Genomic DNA, 23,543 nt, shown 5'->3' with positions numbered 1-23,543 from the left:
CAGCTTAAAAAGTTTACTATTTGGCCCATGAAAAGGTTGTTGCCTGACTTAAAACATGGTCAACTTTTGTAACTTTCTCATATGAATTGAAAGATATGTGTATTGTCTTGAGTCTAAGTCCCTTATAGCCTTGTATGACTGTGTATGTGTGGGTTTATTCCTGTACTTGGGATTCCCTGGTAGGTCAGACAATAAAGCATCTGCCCACAATACAGGAGACCCAGATTCGATCCCTGTGTCAGGAAGATCCCCTGGAGAAGGAAATGGCAACCCACTTCAGTACCTTTGCCTAGAAAATTCCATGGATGGAGGAGCCTGGTGGGCTACCATGGGGTCGCAGAGTTGGACACGACTGAGCAACTTCACTTTATTCCTCTACTTTATTCTGTTCCATTGGTCTATTGTCTGTTTCTTATGCCAGTACCATAGTCTTCTGATTACTGTTACTATTATACAGATCCTCATTTCCTTCCTCATTGAGAGAGATGTATATAAACCTCCCATTGTAACTAAATTTGTTTACTTCCTATAGTTTAATCATGGTTAGCTTTATGTGGGCTTCCCTCATGGCTCAGCTGGTAAAGAATCTGCCTGCAATGCAGGAGACCTGGGTTCGATCCCTGGGTGGGGAAGATCACTTGGAGAAGGGAACGGCTACTCACTCCATTATTCTGGCCTGAAGAATCCCATGGACAAAGGAGCCTGGTGGGCTACAGTCCACGGGGTCGCAAAGAGTCAGATACTACTGAGCAACTAACATACTGACTTTGTGTATTCTGAAGCTGTATTGTTAGTGCATAAAGAATGGATAAAGGTTCATAACTTTTTATATTTTTTCCTCCTAAACTATGAAGTGTCTTTCTTTGTCCCATCTATTTATGTATATATTTAAGTATACCTTAAATGCTTTCTTTGTAAAGAATATTATTATTTGATTCCTGTAGCTGTTACACAGTAATAGTTGAACCTCTTAGGATGCAACTATATATATTAGGAAAAATAATAAATAAAATTAAAGGAGAAAGATTCTTACTTGGGTAGAAGAAGTCTGGAGATAGGTGTTCCAGGACTCTACAATATTATCAGACTCCTACCTTCTGCTTCACCATCTTGGTGTATGGTTTCCATCCTAAGGTCCCCTCGTGGTCCCCGAGACTTCTGGAGCTCCAGCCAGCACATCTCCATTGAGGGACAGAAGGAAGAGGAAAGGTAGGAGGACAAAAAGGATTTGGGCCCAGGTCTGCTGGTTTCTAATAAGTAACCCTCCCAGACAGTCCCAGAAAACAATTCCATTTTCATCTCCTTGGCAGAATTTGGTCAGGTCCCCACGCCTGATCTCCCAGGGAGGCCTGTCAAGATACCTCTGTCCTGGCTGAAACTTGGCCTTCTGTTACCAAGGAGATTTTAATTGGTGCAGCCAGCAATCTCTGTCACTCCTTGTTTGCATGTTGCAGTTCTTGTCAGTGTCCTTTCCTGTTATTACTTTTTTTTTTCCATCTCTTTATTCTCAGCCTTCCTCAGTTATTTTGCTTTGGGTATGTCTCTTGTAAATAGAATGTAGCAAGATCTTGAGTTATTTGCTTTTAAGCAATCAGAACATCTGTCTATTATTAGGTGAATGCAATGCATTCATTTATTATTATTGATACATGTGGCAATATGACTACCATTATTCTTTCTGCATTCTTTTTGTCATACATCCTGCTTGTTTTTACCTGTCCTCTTTGTTACTCTGATGGAGTTTTCCGTTACCTGTTTTTTTTTTTTTTCAGTTTTAGAAATTGTCCTTACTGTTTTCATTCTTTTAATCATTACTCTTCATGTTTTACAGCATTGTTTTGAAATAATTGCAGATTTACAGAAAGTTGCAAGACTAGTACGAAGGATTCCTGTGTACCTTTTACCCAGCTCCCTCAAATGTCAGAATTTTATCATATTTCCATTATCTTTTTTCTTTATACCAATGCATTATTTTTCCTGATCCATTTGAAAATAAGAACACAGGCGAGTTATTCTGGGAAAATGTCCTTTGTTTTGGATTTGTTTATGTTTTATCATAATTAGATGGAGATTATGCAATTTTGGCAATAACACCACTGAAGTGATATTGTGTTCTTAGTGATTTGTTTTAGGAGGCACATGATATCAATTTGTCCCATCATATGTGACTGGAGCTTTGCATGTGCTTAAAGTCTTTGAGGTTTTTCACTGTAAATTTTTACCATTGAAATTAGTAAGTATCTTGTGGGGAGTTTTAGCATTCATTAAATGAGTCTTTCCTAATTATTTATTACTAAAATGGTTATCAAATGCAATGGTCTAATTCCATCATTCCACCTACATTTACTAGTTAGCATTCCACCGCAGGGAAGGTCTTGTTCTTCTTGCTATTTGTTTATTTATTTACATTAATAAATCTAGTTGTAGACACTTGGATTCTTATTTTACTAATAGGTTTTAACCCATTATTGTCACCAGCTATTTTGAGACACTCATTGTTTCAGAATTGGCCATTGGAAGCCCCTCCTATGTTCTCTTGACACGTTCCCACCATTCTTTGAGTACTACCTGATATTCTAACACAAGAAGATGTTGCAGCTTCATCTCCTCCTTTTCCTGCATTCAGTCCTGGATTTAGCATTTCTCCAAGGAAGACTGGTTCTTTTCATTTTTTAAGCAGTTTTACTCAGGTATAATTTACATAAACTACACATGTTTACAATTTGATAAGTTTTGACATATACATACCTATACATAACATCACCACAGTCAAGATGATAAAGACATCCATCATCCTTCAGGCTTTCTTTATGCCCCTTTGTAATTCCTCCCTCTTGCCATTTCATGTCCCTCCTCAAACCCCAGGAAACCCTGGCTTGTTGTCACTAAAGATTACTCTGCATTTTCTAGAAATATGCATATATGTAGAGGCTCAACAGTAGAGAATCCACCTGCAATGCAGGAGATGCAGGAGACATGGGTTTGATCCCTGGGTCAAGAAGAGGAGGAAATGGCAACCCACTCTAGTATTCTTCCCTGGGAAATCCCATAAATATAGGAGTCTGGCAGGCTACAGTCCATGGGATCACAGAGTCGGACATGACTGAGTGACTGAGCATGCACACACACACATAGAATATGTACTGTTTGTTTCCTTTCAAACAGAATTATTTTGAAATTCATCCATGTTATAGGATATATCAATAGTTCATTATTTTCATTATAGAACAGTATTAAATCTTACAGCTAATACCACAGTTTCTTTATCCATTCACCTGTTGATAGACATTTGAGTTACTTGCAGTTTTTGTCTATTACAAATAAAGCTGCTTTGAACATTAGTGTGCAAATCTTTGTATGGACATATACTGTCTCTTCCCTTGTGAAATACCTAGGAGCAGACTGGCTGAAGCATATAGTAGGTGTATATTTAACTTTTTCAGAAATTACCAGGCTGTTTTCTAAAATAGCCTGCTGGGATTTTTTTTATTGGGATGATATTGACTCTGTTGATCCTTTTGAAGAGAATTGATCTTAAAGATACTGAGTTTTCCAGTCCATGAACATGGTATATGTCTCCATTTATTTAGGTCGTGAATTCTCTCAACAATTTATGGTCATTTTCAGTGTATAGGTCTTGCATATCTTTTGTCAGACTTATCCCCACATATTACATGTTTTTACCTACTGTTCTTTGCTGCTATACAAAATACATTTGATTTTTGTACACTGATTGTATCCTACAACTTGGATACATTCACTTGTTAATTTAGTAACTTTTTCTGAAGAGTCTGTTGGATTGCCTATTAATACATAGATCATCATCTGTGATTAAAGGAAGTTTTACTTCTTTCTTTCCAATCTGGATGTTTATTTTTCTCACTGCATTCAATGAGAGATTTAATAAACTGCTGAATACAGTTTAAAGACAGCGAGAGCAGTCATGGTAGCCTTCTTCTTGATCTTTGGAGAAATCAGCATTTCAGCATTAAGTATGATGTTATTCAGTTGCTAAGTCCTGTCCGACTCTTTGCGACCCCATGGACTGCAGCACACCAGATTTCCCTGTCCTTCACCAACTACTGGAGTTTGCTCAAACTCATGAACATTAAGTTGGTGATGCCACCCAACCATTTCATCCTCTGTTGCCCCCTTCTCCTCCTGCCTTCAGTGTTCACCAGCATCAGGGTCTTTTCCAATGAGTCTGCTCTTCGCATTAGGTGAACATGGTATTGAAGCATCAGCCTCAGCATCAGTCCTTCCAATGAATATTCAAGGTTCATTTCCTTTAGGATTGACTGGTTTCATCTCCTCACAGACCAAGGGACTCACAGAGTTTTCTCCAGCACCACAGTTGGAAAGCGTGAATTCTTTGGCACCCAGTCTTCCTTATGGTCCAACTCTCACATCCATACATGACTACTGAAAAACCATAGATCTGATAGTACAGACTGTTGTCAAAGTGATGTCTCTGCTTTTTAATATGCTATCTAGGTTTGCCATAGCTTTTCTTCCAAGAAGCCCAAGGAGTCTTTTAATTTTGTGGTTGCAGTCACCATCTGCAGTGATTTTGGAGCCCAAGAAAATAAGGTTTGTCACTGTTTCCATTCTTTCACCATCTATTTGCCATAAAGTGATGGGACTGGATGCCATGATCTTTGTTTTTTGAATGTTGAGTTTTAAGCCAGCATTTTCACTCTACTCTTTCACCCTCATCAAGAGGCTCTTTAGTTCTTTTTCACTTCCTACCATTAGAGTGGTATCTTCTGCATATCTGAGGTTGCTGATATTTCTCCAGGCAATCTTGACTATAGTTTGTGCTTTATCCAGCCCAGCGTTTTGCATGCTGTACTCTGCATAGCAGTTAAATAAGCAGGGTGACAATATACAGCCTTGACATACTCCTTTCCCAATTTTGAACCAGTTCATTGTTCCATGTCTGGTTCTAACTGTTGCTTCTTGGCCTGGATACAGGTTTCTCAGGAGGCAGGTAAGGTGATCTGGTATTCCTACCTCTTAAAAAATTTCCACAGTTTGTTGTGATCCACACAGGCTCAGATGATAAAGAATCTGCCTGAAATTCAGAAGACCTGGATTTGATCCCTGGGTTGGGAAGATCCCTTGGAGAAGGAAATGGCAACTCACTCCAGTCTTCTTGCCTGGAGAATCTCCATGGACAGAGGAACCTGGTGGGCTGCAGTAAATGGGGTTGCAAAGAGTCGGACACGACTGAGTGACTAAGCACACACACAAAGACTTTCACCAAGTCTATGAAGGAGAAATAGATATTTTTCTGGAACTCCCTTGCTTTTTCTATGAGCCAATGGATGTTGGGAACTTGATCTCTGGTTCCTCTGCCTTTTCTAAATCCAGCTTGTACATCTGGAATTTCTTGGGTCACATGCTGTTCAAGCCTAGCTTGAAGGATTTTTTTGAGCATGACCATGCTTGCATGTGAAATGAGTGCAATTGTGCAGTAGTTTGAACATTCTTTGGCATTGTCCTTCTTTGGGATTAGAATGAAAACTGATCTTTTCCAGTCCTGTGGCCACTGCTGAGTGCTCCAAATTTGCTGGCACATTGAGTGCAGCACTTTAACAGCATTATCTTTTAGGATGTGAAATAGCTCAGCTGGAATGGCATCACCTCCACTAGGTCTGTTCATAGTAATGCTTCCTAAGGCCCACTTGACTTTACACACCAGGATGTCTGGTTCAAAGTTAGTGACCACACCATCGTGGTTATGCAGGTCATTAAGACATTTTTGTTTAGTTCTTCTGTGTATTCTTGCCACCTCTTCTTAATCTTTTCTGCTTCTCTTAGGTCCATAACATTTCTGTTCTTTATTGTGCCCATCTTTGCATGAAATTTTCCCTTGGTACCTCTAATTTTGTTGAAGCTATCTCTAGTCTTTTCCTATTCTATTGTTTTTCTCTATTTCTTTGCATTGTTCACTTAAGAAGGCTTTCTTGTCTCTCCTTGCTATTGTTTGGAACTCTGCATTCAGATAGATATATATTTTCTTTTCTCCTTTTCTTCTCAGACAACCATTTTGTGTTCTTGCATTTCTTTTTCTTTGGGATGATTTTGGTCACTGCCTCCTGTACAGTGTTACAAACCTCCATTCATAGTTCAGGCACTCTACCAAATCGAATCCCTTGAATCTATTTGTCATCTCCACTGTATAATAGGGGTTTTATTTAGGTTATACCTGAATGGACCAGTGGTTTTCTCTGCTTTGTTCAGTTTAAGCCTGATTTTTGCAATAAAGAACTCATGATCTGAACCACAGTCAGCTTCCAGTCTTGTTTTGCTGACTTCTCCACATTCGACTGCAAAGAATATAATCAATCTGATTTTGCTGTTGACCATCTGGTGATGTCCATGTATACAGTCATCTTTTGTGTTTTTGGACAAGGGTGTTTGCTATGACCAGTGCATACTCTTGGCAAAACTCTGTTAGCCTTTGCCCTGCTTCATTCTGTACCCCAAGGCCACACTTAACCTGTTACTTCTGGTTATCTGTTGACTTCCTACTTTTGCATTACATTCTGTATGATGAAAAGGACATCTTTTCTGCTGTTAGTTATATAAGATCTTGTAGGTCTTCACAGAACCATTCAAATTCAGCTTATTCAGGATTAGTGGTCAGGGTGTAGACTTGGATTACTGTGGTACGCCTTAGAAACAAACAGAGATCACTCTGTTGTTATTGAGATTGCATCCAAGTACTGGATTTCAGACTCTTTTGTTGACTGTGAGGGCTACTGCATTTCTTCTAAGGGGTTCTTGCCCACAGAAGTAGATACAATGGACGTTTTATTTAAATTAGCCCATTCCCGTCCATTCTACTTCACTGATTCCTAAAATGTTGAAGTTCACTCTTGCCATCTCCTGTTTGACCACTTCCAAATTACTTTGATTCATGGACCTAAAGTTCCAGGTTCCTGTGCAGTATTATTCTTCACAGCATCAGCCTTCACTTTCACCACCAGACTCATCCAAACTGAGCATCATTTCTGATGGGCCCAGCCGCTGCATTCTTTCTTTCAGTTCAGTTAAGTTCAGTTGCTCAGTCGTGTCCGACTCTTTGTGACCCCATGGACTGCAGTATGCCAGGCTTCCCTATCCATAACCAACTCCCAGGTTTACTCAAACTCATGTCCATTGAGTTGGTGATGCCATCCAACCATCTCATCCTCAGTAGTCCCCTTCTTTTCCTGCCTTCAATCTTTCCCAGCACCAGGGGCTTTTCAAATGAGTCAGCTCTTTGCATCAGGTTGCCAAAATATTGGAGTTTCAACTTCAATATCAGTCCTTCCAATGAACACTCAGGACTGAACAACTTTAGGATGGACTGGTTTGATATTCTTAAAGTCCAAGGGACTCTCGAGAGTCTTCTCCAACACCACAGTTCAGAAGTATCAATTCTTCGGCGCTCAGCTTTCTTTATAGTCCCACTCTCACATCCATACTGGAAAAACCATAGCCTTGACTAGATGGACCTTTCTTGACAAAGTAATGTCTCTGCTTTTTAATATGCTGTCTAGGTTGGTCATAACTTTTTTTAAAATATAAATTTATTTATTTTAATTGGAGGCTAATTACTTTACAATATTGTATTGGTTTTGCCATACAACAACATGAATCCACCACAGGTATACACGTGTTCCCCATACTGAACCTCCCTCCCACCTCCCTCCCCGTACCATCCCTCCGGGTCATCCCAGTGCACCAGCCCCAAGCATCCTATATCATGCATTGAACCTGGACTGGCATTTGTTTCATATATGATATTATACATGTTTCAATGCCATTCTCCCAAGTCATCGTACCCTGTCCCTCTCCCACAGAGTCAAAAAGACTGTTCTATACATCTGTGTCTCTTTTGCTGTCTCGCATATAGGGTTATCGTTACCGTCTTTCTAAATTCCATATATATGCATTAGTATACTGTATTGGTGTTTTTCTTTCTGGCTTACTTCACTCTGTATAATAGGCTCCAGTTTCATCCACCTCATTAGAACTGATTCAAATGTATTCTTTTTAATGGCTGAGTAATACTCCATTGCGTATATGTACCACAGCTTTCTTATCCATTCATCTGCTGATGGACATCTAGGTTGCTTCCATGTCCTGGCTATTGTAAACAGTGCTGTGATGAACATTGGGGTACACATGTCTCTCATTTCTGGTTTCCTCGGTGTGTATGCCCAGCAGTGGGATTGCTGGGTCATATGGCAGTTCTGTTTCCAGTTTTCTAAGGAATCTACACACTGTTCTCCAGTGTCTGTACTAGTTTGCATTCCCACCAATAGTGTAAGAGGGTTCCCTTTTCTCCACACTCTCTCCAGCATTTATTGCTTGTAGACTTTTGGATAGTGGCTATTCTGACTGGCATGAAATGGTACCTCATTGTGGTTTTGAATTGCATTTCTTTGATAATGAGTGATGTTGAGCATCTTTTCATGTGTGTGTTAGCCATCTGTATGTCTTCTTTGGAGAACTGTCTGTTTAGTTCTTTGGCCCATTTTTTGATTGGGTCGTTTATTTTTCTGGAATTGAGCTGCGGGAGTTGCTTGTGTATTTTTGAGATTAATTCTTTGTCAGTTGCTTCATTTGCTATTATTTTCTCCCATTCTGAAGGCTGTTTTTTCACCTTGCTTATAGTTTCCTTTGTTGTGCAAAAGCTTTTAATTTTAACTAGGTCCCATTTGTTTATTTTTGCTTTTATTTCCAATATTCTGGGAGGTGGGTCATAGAGAATCCTGCTGTGATTTATGTGGGAGAGTGTTCTGCCTATGTTCTCCTCTAGGGGTTTTGTAGTTTCTGGTCTTACATTTAGATCTTTAATCCATTTTGAGTTATTTTTCTGTATGGTGTTTGAAAGTATTCTAGTTTCATTCTTTTACAAGTGGTTGACCAGTTTTCCCAGCACCACTTGTTAAAGAGATTGTCTTTTCTCCATTGTATATTCTTGCCTCCTTTGTCAAAGATAAGCTGTCCACAGGTGCATGGATTTATCTCTGGGCTTTCTATTTTGTTCCATTGATCTATATTTCTGTCTTTGTGCCAGTACCATACTGTCTTGATGACTGTGGCTTTGTAGTAGAGCCTGAAATCAGGCAGGTTGATTCCTCCAGTTCCATTCTTCTTTCTCAAGATTGCTTTGGCTATTCGAGGGTTTTTGTATTTCCATACAAATTGTGAAATTATTTATTCTAGCTCTGTGAAAAATACTATTGGTAGCTTGATAGGGATTGCATTGAATCTATGGGTTGCTTTGGGTAGTATACTCATTTTCTCTATATTGATTCTTCCAATACATGAACATGGTATATTTCTCCATCTATTAGTGTCCTCTTTGATTTCTTTCACCAGTGTTTTATAGTTTTCTATATATAAGTCTTTAGTTTCTTTAGGTAGATAAATTCCTAAGTATTTTATTCTTTTCGTTGCAATGGTGAATGGAATTGTTACCTTAATTTCTCTTTCTGTTTTCTCATTATTAGTGTATAGGAATGCAAGGGATTTCTGTGTGTTGGTTTGATATCCTGCAACTTTACTATATTCATTGATTAGCTCTAGTAATTATCTGGTGGAGTCTTTAGGGTTTTCTATGTAGAGGATCATGTCATCTGCAAACAGTGAGAGTTTTACTTCTTTTCCAATTTGGATTCCTTTTATTTCTTTTTCTGCTCTGATTGCTGTGGCCAGAACTTCCAAAACTATGTTGAATAGTAGTGGTGAGAGTGGACACCCTTGTCTTGTTCCTGACTTTAGGGGAAATGCTTTCATTTTTTCACCATTGAGGATAATGTTTGCTGTGGGTTTGACATATATAGCTTTTATTATGTTGAGGAATGTTCCTTCTGTTCCTGCTCTCTGGAGAGTTTTTATCATAAATGGATGTTGAATTTTGTCAAAGGCTTTCTCTGCATCTATTGAGATAATCTTATGGCTTTTATTTTTCAATTTGTTAATGTGGTGTATTACATTGATTGATTTGCAGATAATGAAGAATCCTTGCATCCCTGGAATAAAATGCACTTGGTCATGGTGTATGATCTTTTTAATGTGTTGTTGGATTCTGATTGCTAGAATTTTGTTAAGGATTTTTGCATCTATGTTCATCAGTGATATTGGCCTGTAGTTTTCTTTTTTTGTGGCATCTTTGTCAGGTTTTGGTATTAGGGTGATGGTGGCCTCATAGAATGAGTTTTGGAGATTACCTACCTCTGCAAGTTTTCTGGAAGAGTTTGAGTAGGATAGGTGTTAGCTCTTCTCTCAATTTCTGGTAGAATTCAGCTGTGAAGCCGTCTGGACCTGGGCTTTTTTTTGCTGGAAGATTTCTGATTACAGTTTCAATTTCTGTGCTTGTGATGGGTCTGTTAAGATTTTCTATTTCTTCCTGGTTCAGTTTTGGAAAGTTGTACTTTTCTAAGAATTTGTCAATTTCTGCCAAGTTGTCCATTTTATTGGCATATAATTGCTAATAGTAGTCTCTTAGGATCCTTTGTATTTCTGTGTTGTCTGTTGTGATCTCTCCATTTTCGTTTCTAATTTTATTGCTTTGATTTTTCTCCTTTTGTTTCTTGATGAGTCTGGCTAATGGTTTGTCAATTTTATTTATCCTCTCAAAGAACTAGGTTTTGGCTTTGTTGATTTTTGCTATGGTCTCTTTTGTTTTTTTTTGCATTTATTTCTGCCCTAATTTTTAAGATTTCTTTCCTTCTATTAACCCTGGGGTTCTCCATTTCTTCCTTTTCTAGTTGCTTTAGGTGTAGAGTTAGGTTCTTTATTTGACTTTTTCCTTGTTTCTTGAGTGCCTGTATTGCTATGATCATTCTCCTTAGCACTGCTTTTACATTGTCCCACAGGATTTGTGTTGTTGTGTTTTCATTTGTTTCTATGCATATTTTGATTTCTTTTTTGATTTCTTCTGTGATTTGTTGGTTATTCAGCAGCATGTTGTTCAGCCTCCATATGTTGGAATTTTTAATAGTTTTTCTCCTGTAATTGAGATCTAATCTCACTGCATTGTGGTCAGAAAAGATACTTGGAATGATTTCAATTTTTTTGAATTTACCAAGGCTAGATTGATGGCCCAGGATGTGATCTTCCTGGAGAAGGTTCCATCTGCGCTTGAGAAAAAGGTGAAATTCATGGTCATAACTTTTCTTCCAAGTAGTAAGTGTCTGTTTATTTTGTGGCTGCAGTCGCCATCTGCAGTGATTTTGGAGCCCCCCAAAATAAAGTCTGCCACTGTTTCCACTGTTTTTCCATCTATTTGCCATGAAGTGATGGGACCAGATGCCATGATCTTAGTTTTCTGAATGTTGAGCTTTAAGCCAACTTTCTCACTCTCCTCTTTCACTTTCATCAAGAGACTCTTTAGTTCTTCTTCACTTTCTACCATAAGGGTGGTGTCATCTGCATATCTGAGGTTATTTATATTTCTCCCGGCAATCTTGATTCTAGCTTGTGCTTCATCCAGCCCAGCATTTCTCCTGATGTACTCTGCATATAAGTTAAATAAGCAGGGTGACAGTATGCAGCTTGACTTATTCCTTTTCCTGTTTGGAACTAGTCCATTGTTTCATGTCCAGCATACTTCTTGACCTGCATACAGATTTCTCCAGAGGCAGGTCAGGTGGTCTGGTATTCACATCTCCTGAAAAATTTTCCAGTCTATTGTGATCCACACAGTCAAAGGCTTTGTCATAGTCAATAGAGCAGAAATAGATGTTTTTCTGGAACTCTCTTGCTTTTTTGACGATCCAATGGAGGTTGTCAATTTGAACTCTGGTTCCTCTGCCTTTTCTAAAAGCAGCTTGAACATCTGGAAGTTCACAGTTCACGTATTGCTGAAGCTTGGCTTACAGAATTTTGAACATTACTTTGCTAGCGTGTGAGATGAGTGCAATTGTGTGACACTTTGAGCATTCTTTGGCATTGCTTTTCTTAGTGATTGGAATGAAAACTGACCTTTTCCAGTCATGTGGCCACTGCTGAATTTCCACATTTGCTTGCATATTGAGTGCAGCACTTTCACGGCATCATCTTTTAGGATTTGAATTTGTTCAACTGGAATTCCATCACCTCCACTTGCTTTGCTCGTAGTGATGCTTCCTAAGGCCCACTTGACTTCACATTCCAGGATGTCTGGCTCTAGGTGAGTGATCACACTATTGTGATTATCTGGATTGTGAAGATCTTTTTTGTACAGTTCCTCTGTGTATTCTTGTCACCTCTTTTCAATATCTTCTGCTTCTGTTAGGTCCATACCATTTTTGTCCTTTATTGAGCCCATTTTTCATGAAATGTTCCCTTGCTATCTCTAATTTTCTTGAAGAGATCTCTAGTCTTTCCCATTCTATTGTTTTCCTCTATTTCTTTACAATGATCACTGAGGAAGTCTTTCTTAAGGTGTTTATTCTTTCTGTAGCTGTTAGTAATTGCCCTTTGCTCTTCCCCAGTTGCATATTGGACACCTTCTGACGTGGGGGGCTCGTCTTCTGGAGTCATATCTTTTTGCCTTATAGTACTCATGGTGTTCTCATGGCAAAATACTGGAGTGGTTTGCCATTCCCTTTTCCAGTGGACCACATTGTTTCAGAACTCTTCACTGTGATCTGTCCATCTTGGGTGGCCCTGTATGGCATGGCTCATAGGTTCATTGAGTTATGCGAGACCCTTCACTATGAGGGGGGCTGGGATCTATGAAGGTGGAGTAGAAATTAATCAAGTGAAAATAGGGGGGAAACTCCAGGTAGAAGAAACAGCCTGACAGCAAAGGATGCTGTGTATTCTAACACAGCAGACCTCAAATTTTGTTGCACATGTGATTCTTTTGTTTGCATTTTGAATGGGTTTGTTTTTCCCACCATGACTCTTTTAGTTGTATATTTGAAGGCTATTATTTCTGTATTAACATTTTTTATGATCCTTAATTATTTCATTCCTTGGGTTAATTTTACATTTGATTCTCTAGAGCTTTCCGGATAAATATTATGTCTCACCTGTAAATAGAAATTGTTTTACTTCTCCAGTTCTTGTGCATCTGATTGACTGTCTTAGGTGCTACTGCATTGCCTAGTATCTCCTTTATATTTATATAACACTGGAAAATAGTAGGCAGTCTTACTTTGTTTCTCATCCTGGTGTAAATTCCTGTAGTATTTCACTATTAAATAAGAAAGCTGAGTGCCAAAGAATTGATGTTTGAACTGTGGTGTTGGAGAACACTCTTGAGAGTCCCTTGGACTGCAAGGAGATCCAACCAGTCCACCCTAAGGGAGATCAGTCCTGGATATTCATTGGAAGGACTGATGTTGAAGCTGAAACTCCAATACTTTGGTCACCTGACACAAAGAGCTGCGTCATTGAAAAGACCCGGATGCTAGGAAAGATTGAGGGCAGGAGGAGAAGGGGATGACAGAGGATGAGATGGTTGGATGGCATCACCAACTCAATGGACATGAGTTTGGGTAAACTCTGGGAGTTGGTGATATACAGGGAGGCATGGCGTGCTGCAGTTCATGGGGTCGCAAAGAGTAGGACACGACTGGAGTGATACATATGGTTTCCTATTAAGAAAATTAAGCAACTGAAGGTGGTGGAGTAGATGGACGTGCGTTCATCTCCTGCGAGAACACCAAAATCACAACTAGCTGGTGAACAACCATTGACAGACAGGAGGATGTTGGAACCCGCCAAAAAATAAATACCTCATATCCAGAGACAAAGGAGAAACCACAATGAGATGTTAGGATGGGTCCAATCGTGTTACAGTCACACCCCATATATGCCAGAGAGTCTTGTGCTATGCTAAGTTGCTTCAGTCATGTCAGTCTCTTTGCGACCCCGTGGACTGTAGCCCACCAGGCTTTTCTGTCTATTGGATTCTCCAGACAAGAATACTGGAGTGGGTTGCGCTCTTCCTGAACCAAGGATCAAACCATAGAGCCTATAGCCCTACCATGAAGACTGCAGACTCCAGGACTGGGCCGCCTCATGCCAAACTATAGGGAGGGAACACAACCCCACACATCAGCAGAAAATTGTATTAAAGATTTACTAAATATGATCCTGCGCACCAGAGTAAGAACCACAGCCAGCCCCTCACGTCAGGAAGCTTGCACAAGTCTCTTATCCTCATCCATCAAAGAGCAGACAGATTGAAAACCACAGTCACAGGAAAGGTGCCAAAATGATCACATGGATCACACACTTATGTAACTCACTGAGACTATGAGCCATGCCATGCAGAAGAGCTGGCAAGAATACACAGAAGAACTACACAAAAAAGATCTTCATGACCCAGAGAATCACAATGGTGTGATCACTCACCTAGAGCCAGACATCCTGGAATGCAATGTCAAGTGGGCCTTAGGAAGCATTACTATGAACAGAGCTAGTGGAGATGATGCCATTCCAGCTGAGCTATTTCACATCCGAAAAGATAATGCTGTTAAAGTGCTGCACTCAATATGCCAGCAAATTTAGAGCACTCAGCAGTGGCCACAGGACTGGAAAAGATCAGTTTTCATTCCAATCCCAAAGAAAGAGAATGCCAGAGAATGTTCAAACTACTGCACAAATTGCACTCATTTCACTTGCTAGCAAGGTCATGCTCAAAATCCTTCAAGCTAGGCGTGAACAGCATGTGAACCAAGAACTTCCAGATATACAAGCTGGATTATGAAAGGGAGAAGAACCAGAGATCAAATTTCCCACATCCATTGGCTCATAGAGTTTCAGAAAAACATCTATTTCTCCTTCTTTGACTACATGAAAGCCTTTGACTGTCTGGATCACAACAAACTGTGGAAAATTTTTAAGGATCACCTTAGCTGCCTCCTGAGAAACCTGTATGCAGGTCAAGAAGGAACAGTTAGAACCTGACATTGAGCAATGAAGTCGTTCAAATTTGGGAAAAGAGTATGTCAAGGCTGTATATTGTCACCCTGCTTATTTCACTTCTTTGCAGAGTACATCATGAGCAGTGCTGTGCTGGATGAATCAGAAGCTGGAATCAGGATTGCCAAAAGAAATATCAGCAATCTCAGATATGCAGGTGACACCACCCTAATGGCAGTAAACAAAGACGAACTAAAGAGCCTCTTGGTAAAGGTGCGAGAATGAAAATGCTGGCTTAAAACTCAACATTCAAAAAACAAAGATTTGGTATCCAGTCCCATCACCTCATGGCAAAGAGATGGGGAAAAAATGGAAACAGTGACAGAGTTTATTTTCTTGGGCTCCAAACTCACTGCAGATGGTAACTGCAGCCATGAAATTAAAAGATGCTTGTTCCTTGGAAGTAAAGCTGTGACAAACCTACACCATGTATTAAAAACCAGAGACATCACTTTGCCAACAAAGGGGCAACTAATCAAAGCTCTGGTTTTTCCTGTAGTCATTTATGAATGTAAAAGTTGGACTATAAAGAAGGTTGTGTGCCGAAGAATTGATTTTTTTGAACTGTGATGTTGGAGAAGACTCCTGAAAGTACTTGGACAGCGCGGAGATCAAACCAATCATTCCTAAAGGAAATAGATTCTGATTATTCATTGGAAGAACTGATGCTGAAGCTGAAGCTCCAATACTTCAGCCATGTGATGTGAAGAACTGACTCACTGGAAAAGACCCAGATGCTGGGAAAGATTGAAGGCGAGAGGAGAAGGGGACGACAGAGGATGAGATGGTTGGATGGCATCACCAACTCAATTGTTTTGTGTTTGAGGAAACATTGGGGGATGGTGAAGGACAGGTAAGGCTTTTGTGCTTCATTCCACAGGGTCAGAAGGAGTCAGACACAACTTAGCGACTAAACAGCAAATTAAGAAAATATCCATAAATCCTTTATAATTACCTTTTTTTTTCTGTGTTTATTCAGGAATGACTGTTGAGTTCTGTTAAGCTTATTAGGACCTATGAAGGTAATGCAGGCTTTCTTTAGGTCTGTTAATATGGTATATTATATTGATAGATTTCCTACTATTGAACCAAGCTTGGCTTCCTGGGAAAATATCCTGTGAGGTTTTCCTAATGTGTTATTGGGATGTTTTTGCCAATATTTTTAGTTTTTGCTTTTGCATCAAGTCATAAGTGATAACTTTTTGAAATTTTTTTGTATTATTAGGTTTAGATTTCCATATCATGCTTTGTTGGGATAGTTCCTCTGTTTCTTTTATGGCAATATATCTATTTATGCCTTTTTTCCTAATGAGGTCAATTTTTATTGACCTGTATTTTCTTAATAACTTATTCATTTTGTCTCATTTTCAAATTTTTTTGCATAGAAATCTATCTACCAGAGAGTCTCTTATGGTATTTTAAATCTCTTCTATTTCAGTAGTTACCTCCCCCTAGTCATTGTTAATTTCCCCAAAAACAATCATTTTTATGTATTAGTTTGTTTGTTCCTACTCACATTCTCTTTTTTTTTCTTTTTTTTTAATTAATTTTTTAATTTAATTTTAAAATCTTTAATTCTTACATGTGTTCCCAAACATGAAACCCCCTCCCACCTCCCTCCCCATAACATCTCTGTGGGTCATCCCCATGCACCAGCCCCAAGCATGCTGTATCCTGCGTCAGACATAGACTGGCGATTCAATTCTTACATGATAGTATACATGATAGAATGCCATTCTCCCAAATCATCCCACCCTCTCCCTCTCCCTCTGAGTCCAAAAGTCCGTTATACACCGCTGTGTCTTTTTTCCTGTCTTGCATACAGGGTCGTCATTGCCATCTTTCTAAATTCCATATATATGTGTTAGTATACTGTATTGGTGTTTTTCTTTCTGGCTTACTTCACTCTGTATAATTGGCTCAGCCGTTAAAAAGAATTCATTTGAATCAGTTCTGATGAGATGGATGAAACTGGAGCCTACTCACATTCTCACAAATTTTTACTTTATCTTTCATTATTTCCTTTATGTTTTTTTTTTTTTTTTCAAATCTTCTGAATTTTATTTCCTTATGTTTTATTTTGGTTATTTTCTTGTACTTTATCTTAACCTTTAGGGTTTGGAATTTATTTAATGTATTTTTTGTCTTTCATTTTTATTGATGTAAGTGCTTAAGGCTGTGAATTTCCACTAGTCTCAGCTTTAAGTATATCCCATGCTAGGATAGTAGCAGTATTTTATTTTCATTATTTGTTAAAAAGTGGTTTAATTTTGGTTTTCATTTTACCCACCCATTGTATTCCTGTCTATTTGGTATTGTATTCCTTCTATTTGGTATCTATGCTATAGCTTTTCTGAAATGGTCCTCATCCATAATATCAAAAAAAAACAAAAAAACAAAAAACAAAAAAAACCCTCAAACCTGAAGCCCTTCATTGTTTGCCTGTTTCTCCAGCCATTTCCTGGCTAACACTCATCTTTGAGGACTAAGCTCAAATTTAAGAATTCTTCTCTGATACCTGTCAACCTTCAATATCAACCCAGTTATGTACTCCTTCTGAGAAGTAAATAGAATCCCTTCAGCTGTAGACTTCAAAACTCTATTCTGACTTATGAGTTCTAGCAAACTCTAGAGCTTCTTCATAACCTTAGTTTGGTTTGTTGATTTTAGCTTTTCAGTGCAAGTGTAACACAGAGACAGAAAAGCACACTAATTATGTGTCCAGCTCAATCAGTTTGCATAAAGATACCTAGACAACCTCAACACAGGTCACGAATGTGCCTATAAAGCTAAAATATATATCAGGAAATAGAAACTTACTAGCTCCCCAGAAGCCCCCTGTGTATTGCTAAGCCTTTGCTCCTTTCCAAAGGGAACCATTACGCTGATTTCTAAAAATACAGATTAGTGATTCTGTCTCATAATGGCTGCTTTAAAGTTTTGTCAGATATTTCCAGCATATGTTTCATTTTGCTTTTTTGTGTCTGTTCATTATCTTCTTCCATGCACGATGAGATTTCTGTGGTTCTTTATATGTTGAGTAATTTCAGTTCCTAGTTTGATTATTTTGGATATTACATTGTAAGTTCTTAAGTCTTGTTTATATCCATGGCTTGTATGGTATTTTGAATTTTGGTGTCCTTCCCTAATCCACCTGTTATTATTTGCTTTGCAGAGTTCACAAGTAGCTAGGCCTGGAATTCTGTCTGGGTTTTAGAGTTGAATTCAGTGGAAGATAAGGATAGTATGTGTTTATTTCATCTTGTGTGTGAAGTCATCCAATGTTTTGAGGTTTAATAATATACTTACAAATACCCTATGAATCAAAGAATAAATCAGAAGGGAAATCAGAAAATATTTTGAGCTGAACGATCATTTTTGTAAAAAAGGAAAATTTGGGATGCAACTAAATGGCTACTTAGAGGGACATTTATAGGTTTTTGGTTCTTTCAAAAAGAGCAATCAAATTAATAAGCCTCCAGGAAGACCAATCAAGGAAAAAATACAGAGCATAAACTTACAAATATAGAGAATGAAAAAGGGAAAATCACTTGTAATCTTACATATTTTGAAAGGATAAGAATATATTATGAAGAATGTAAGTTAAATGGATTCATTCCTAGAAAAGCACAACTTTCCAAATCTAACAAAATACAGAAAATCAGAGCATATGCAGAATACATCATGCAAAATGCCAGGCTGGATAAAGCTCAAGCTGGAATCAAGATTGCCAGGAGAAATATCAAGAACCTCAGCTATGCAGATGACACCACCCTTATGGCAGAAAGTGAAGAGGAACTAAAGAGCCTCTTGATGAAAGTAAAAGAGGAGAGTGAAGAAGCTGGCCTAACAGCTCAACATTCAAAAAACTAAGATCATGGCATCTGGTCCCATCACTTCATGGCAAATAGAAGAGGAAAAAGTGGAAGCAGGAACAGATTTTATTTTCTCGAGCTCCAGAAGCACTGCAGACGGTGACTGCAGCCATGAAATTAAAAGATGTTTGCTCCTTGGAAGGAAACCTGTGACAAAATGAGACAGCATATTAAAAATCTAAGATCACTTTGCTGACAAAGGTCTATATAGTCAAAGTTATGGTTTTTCCAGTAGTCATGTATGGATATGAGAGTTGGACCATAAACAAAGCTGAGTACTAAATAATTGATGCTTTTGAATTGTTGTGCTAAGATCACTAATGTGTTATAGTCTATCAAATGTTTAAAGAAAAAAACAATAACAATCTTATTCACACTGTTTCAGAAAATTGAGATATGGGAAGACTTTGTATGCAGTCAACATAACCCTTACCTCAAAATCTAGCAAGGGTAATTAAAGAAAAGAACATCTGGAACATACTTATTTACAACTAAGATGCCGACGTCCTGCCATACCCAGTATACAAAAGTTAACCTAAAATGTGTCAAAGACCCATATAGTGAAGCTAAAAGTATAAAACTCATAGATTTAAATCTTTGTGACTTTGGACATGGTAATGGTTACTTAAATATGTCACTAAATGTACAAGCAATACTTTTTTTTTAAAAGATAAACTTGGTAAAAAATTTAAAATTTGGTACACTGAAGGACATTATGAAGGAAGTGAAAAAGTCCACACAGAATAGGAGAGAATACATTTAAATCATATATATTGATCATGGTATAGCATCCAGAATATGTAAAGAACTCTTACTCTAAACAATTAAAAGACAAGCAACTCAATTTAAAAACAGGCATTTAACATGGAACTGGAAGTCCTAGTCAGAGCACTAGGCAAGAAAAGGAAATAAACAGCATCCAAATTGCAAAGGAGGAAGTAAAATTATCTCTGTTGACAGATGACATATTATATGTAGAAAGCCTCAAAGACGCCACTAAAAAACTATAAAAAGTAATAAATTCAACAAAGTTGCAAGATATTAAATCATACAAAAACATCTGTTTTGTTTGTATACACTAACAATGAACAATCCAAGAAGTAAATTAAAAAGACAGTCCATTTACAATAACATCAGAATGAATAAAATACTTAGGAATAAACCTAACCAAAAAGTGAAAGACTTATATAATGCAGACTACAAAGTGCTGCTGAAGAAAAGTAAAGAAGACACAAATAAATAGATATCCCATGTACATGGATTGAGTAAGCTGACACATTATTGACCAGAGATGTATCAGTACAACTTTTGTTACCCAAACATTATTGACTGGAGTGTTTTAATATTCATTTGCACAACAAATCACCAGCCACAGGCATTAGTTTCTGCAAAATTCCCCAGGTCAATAATGTGTTAATATTGTTAAGATGTAAATATTACTCAAAGTGATTCACAGAATTAGTGCAATCACTATCAAAATCCCAACAGCGCTGGTTTTTGTTTGTTTACAGAAATAGAAAAACCGATCCTAAAATTCATATGGAATCTCCAGGGACCCTGAGTGGCCAAAACAATTTTTAAAAAGAATGAAATTTGAAATCTCACACTTCGTCATTTCAAAACTTATTAAAAAGCCTCAGGAATCAGAACAGTGTTGTACCAGCATAAAAACGGACATAAAGATCAAAGGAGCAGAATAATAAGTCCCAAATTAAACTGTCATATATGTGGTCAAATGATCTTTGACCAAGGTTCCAAGAATACTTGATGTGGTGGACTTCCCTGGTGGTACCATGGATAAGAATCCACCTGCCAGTGCAGGCGACATGGGTTCGATCCTTGGTCTGGGAAGATTCCACATGGTTTGGAGCAGCTGAGCCCCTATGCCCCAACTGTTGAAGCCCTTGTACCTAGAGTCTGTGCTTTACAATAAGAGAAGCCACCCCATCGAGAAGCCTGCACACCACAAAAACAAAGAGTAGCCTTTGCTCAACACAGCTAGAGAAAAGCCTATGTGCAGCAACCAAAAACAAATAAATAAATTTACAAAGAGAACATTAATTAAAAAAAACATGATGGGAAAAGGACATTCTCTTCAATAAATGACGCTAGGGAAACTAGAAAGTTGCATACAAAAGAATCAAGGTGGGTCCCTACCTTATACAATATGCAAAAATTAACTCAAATGGAATAAAAACAGAAATGTAAGACCCAAAACTATAAAAGTCCCAGAAGAAAATGAGGAAAGCTCATGAAATCTAATTTGGCAATGACTTCTACTAGGGGACTTCCCTGGTGGCTCAGATGGTAAAGTATCTGCCTACAATGTGGGAGACCAGGGTTCAATCCCTGGGTCGAGAAGATCTCCTGGAGAAGGAAATGGCAACCCACTCCAGTATTCTTGCCTGAAAAATCCCATGGATGGAGGAGCCTGGTAGGCTACAGTCCATGGTGTTGCAAAGAGTTGGACATGACTGAGGGACTTCACTTTCACTTTCACTCTTAGATATTACACCAAAAGCACAGGTTACAAAAGGAAAAACAGACGAACATACTACATTAACCTTAAAAGCTTTGATCATCAAAGGAAATAATTGAAAAGGCAACCTACAGAATGGGAGAAAATATTTTCAAATCCTGTATCTGATAAGAGGTTAATATCCAGAATATATAGAGAATTCCTACACCTGAATGACAAAATAATTTAAACATGGACAAAGGACTTAAGTAGACATTTCTCCAAAGAAGATAAACAAATGACCAACAAACCTGAGAAGATGCTCAACATCACTAATCATTAAAAAATGCAAATCAAAACCACTGTGAGACATTACTTCACATGCATTAGGATGGCCGTTATCAAAAACACAGTAAAGAACAGATGTGTGGTGAGGATATGAAGAAGCTGAAACCCTTGTGCTCTGTTGGTGGGAATGTAAAATGGTGTAGTCAGTATGGAAAAGAATACAGAAGGTCCTCAAAAAAACAAAACAAAACAAGAACTGCCATATGACCAGCAATGTCTCTTGTGTATATCCAACAGCATTGAAAACAGAATCTCAAAGAGATATTTGCATACCCATGTTCATAACAGCATTATTCAAAATAGCCAAGATTATGGCTCAGATCATGAGTTCCTTATTGCAAAATTCAGACTTAAATTGAAAAAAGTAGGAAAAACCACTAAGCCATTCAGGTATAACCTAAATCAAATCCCTTATGATTATGCAGTGGAACTGAAAAATAGATTCAAAGGATTAGACGTAGTAGAGTGCCTGAAGAACTATGGACAGAGGTTTGTAACACTGTAGAGGAGGCAGTGATCAAAACCATCCCAAAGAAAAAGAAACGCAACAAGGCAAAATGGTTGTCTGAGGAGGCCTTACAAATAGCTGAGAAAAGAAGAGAGGCAAAAGGCAAAGGAGAAAAGGAAATATATACCATCTAAATGCAGAGTTCCAAAGAACAGCAAGGAGAGATAAGAATGCCCTCCTCAGTGATCACTGCAAAGAAATAGAGGAAAACAATAAAATGGGAAAGACTAGAGATCTCTTCAAGAAAATTAGAGATCCCATGGGAACATTTCATGCAAAGATGGGCACAATAAGGGACAGAAATGCCAAGGACCTAATAGAAGCAGAAGAGATTAAGAAGTGGTGGCAAGAATACACAGAAGAAATGTACAAAAAAGATCTTAATGACCCAGATAACCATGATGGTGTGATCACTCACCTAGAGCCAGACATGCTGGAATGTGAAGACAGTGGGCCTTAGGAAGGTGATGGAATTCCAGTTGAGCTATTTCAAATTCTAAAAGATGATGCTGTTAAAGTGCTGCACTCAATATGCCAGCAAATTTGGAACACTCAGTAGTGGCCAGAGGACTGGAAAAGGTTACTTTTCATTCCAATCCCAAAGAAGGACAATGCCAAAGAATGTTCAAACTACCACACAATTGCACTCATTTCAGATGCTAGCAAGGTCATGCTCAAAATCCTTCAAACTAGGCTTGAACAGCATGTGAACCAAGAACTTCCAGATGTTCAAGCTGGATTTAGAAAAGGCAGAGGAACCAGAGATCAAGTTTCCAATATGTTGGATCATAGAAAAAGCAAGGGAATTCCAGAAAACCATCTGCTCTGGTTCATTGACTACGTGAAAGCCTTTGACTGTCTGGATCACAACAAACTGTGGAAAATTCTTAGAGAGATGGGAATACCAGACCACCTTGCTCGTTTCCTGAGAAACCTGTATGCAGGTCAAGAAGCAACAGAACCAGACAGGGAACAAACTGGTTCCAAATTGGGAAAGGAGTACATCATGGCTGTATATTGTCACCCTGCTTTTTTAACTTATATGCAGAGTACATTATGTGAAATGCCAAGCTGGATGAAGCACAAGCTGGAATCAAGATTTCCAGGAGAAATATCAGTAACCTCAGATATGCAGATAACAACACTCTAATGGCAGAAAGTGAAGAGGAACTAAAGAGCCTTGAGATGAAGGTAAAAGAAAGTGAAAGTGAATTCGCTCAGTTGTGTCTGACTCTTTGCAACCCCATGGACTGTAGCCTATCAGGCTCCTCTGTCCATGGGATTTTCCAGGCAAGAGTGCTGGAGTGGATTGCCGTTTCCTTTTCCAGGGGATCTTCTCGACCCAGGGATCGAACCCAGGTCTCCCGCGTTGCAGGCAGACGCTTTACCATCTGAGCCACCAGGGAAGGTAAAAGAGGAGAGTGAAAAATCT

The 23,543-nt window shown here is 38.5% G+C and overlaps 1 protein-coding gene across 1 annotated transcript in view; it reads left to right on the top strand.

Moving 5' to 3' along the window:
* Positions 1-23,543, top strand: part of BRCC3 (BRCA1/BRCA2-containing complex subunit 3) — a 75,858-nt gene that overhangs the window by 42,648 nt on the left and 9,667 nt on the right. The window contains exon 8 of the mRNA XM_068962116.1: positions 1,135-1,209. Within this exon, the coding sequence (XP_068818217.1) occupies positions 1,135-1,209 (75 nt within the window). The remainder of the gene's footprint in view (positions 1-1,134; positions 1,210-23,543) is intronic.

The sequence above is a fragment of the Capricornis sumatraensis genome, chromosome X (genome assembly GCF_032405125.1).
Source record: "Capricornis sumatraensis isolate serow.1 chromosome X, serow.2, whole genome shotgun sequence".
Classification (NCBI taxonomy): domain Eukaryota; kingdom Metazoa; phylum Chordata; class Mammalia; order Artiodactyla; family Bovidae; genus Capricornis; species Capricornis sumatraensis.
The sequence above is the reverse complement of the archived record's forward strand: the minus strand, read 5'-3'. Positions and strand labels throughout refer to the sequence as shown.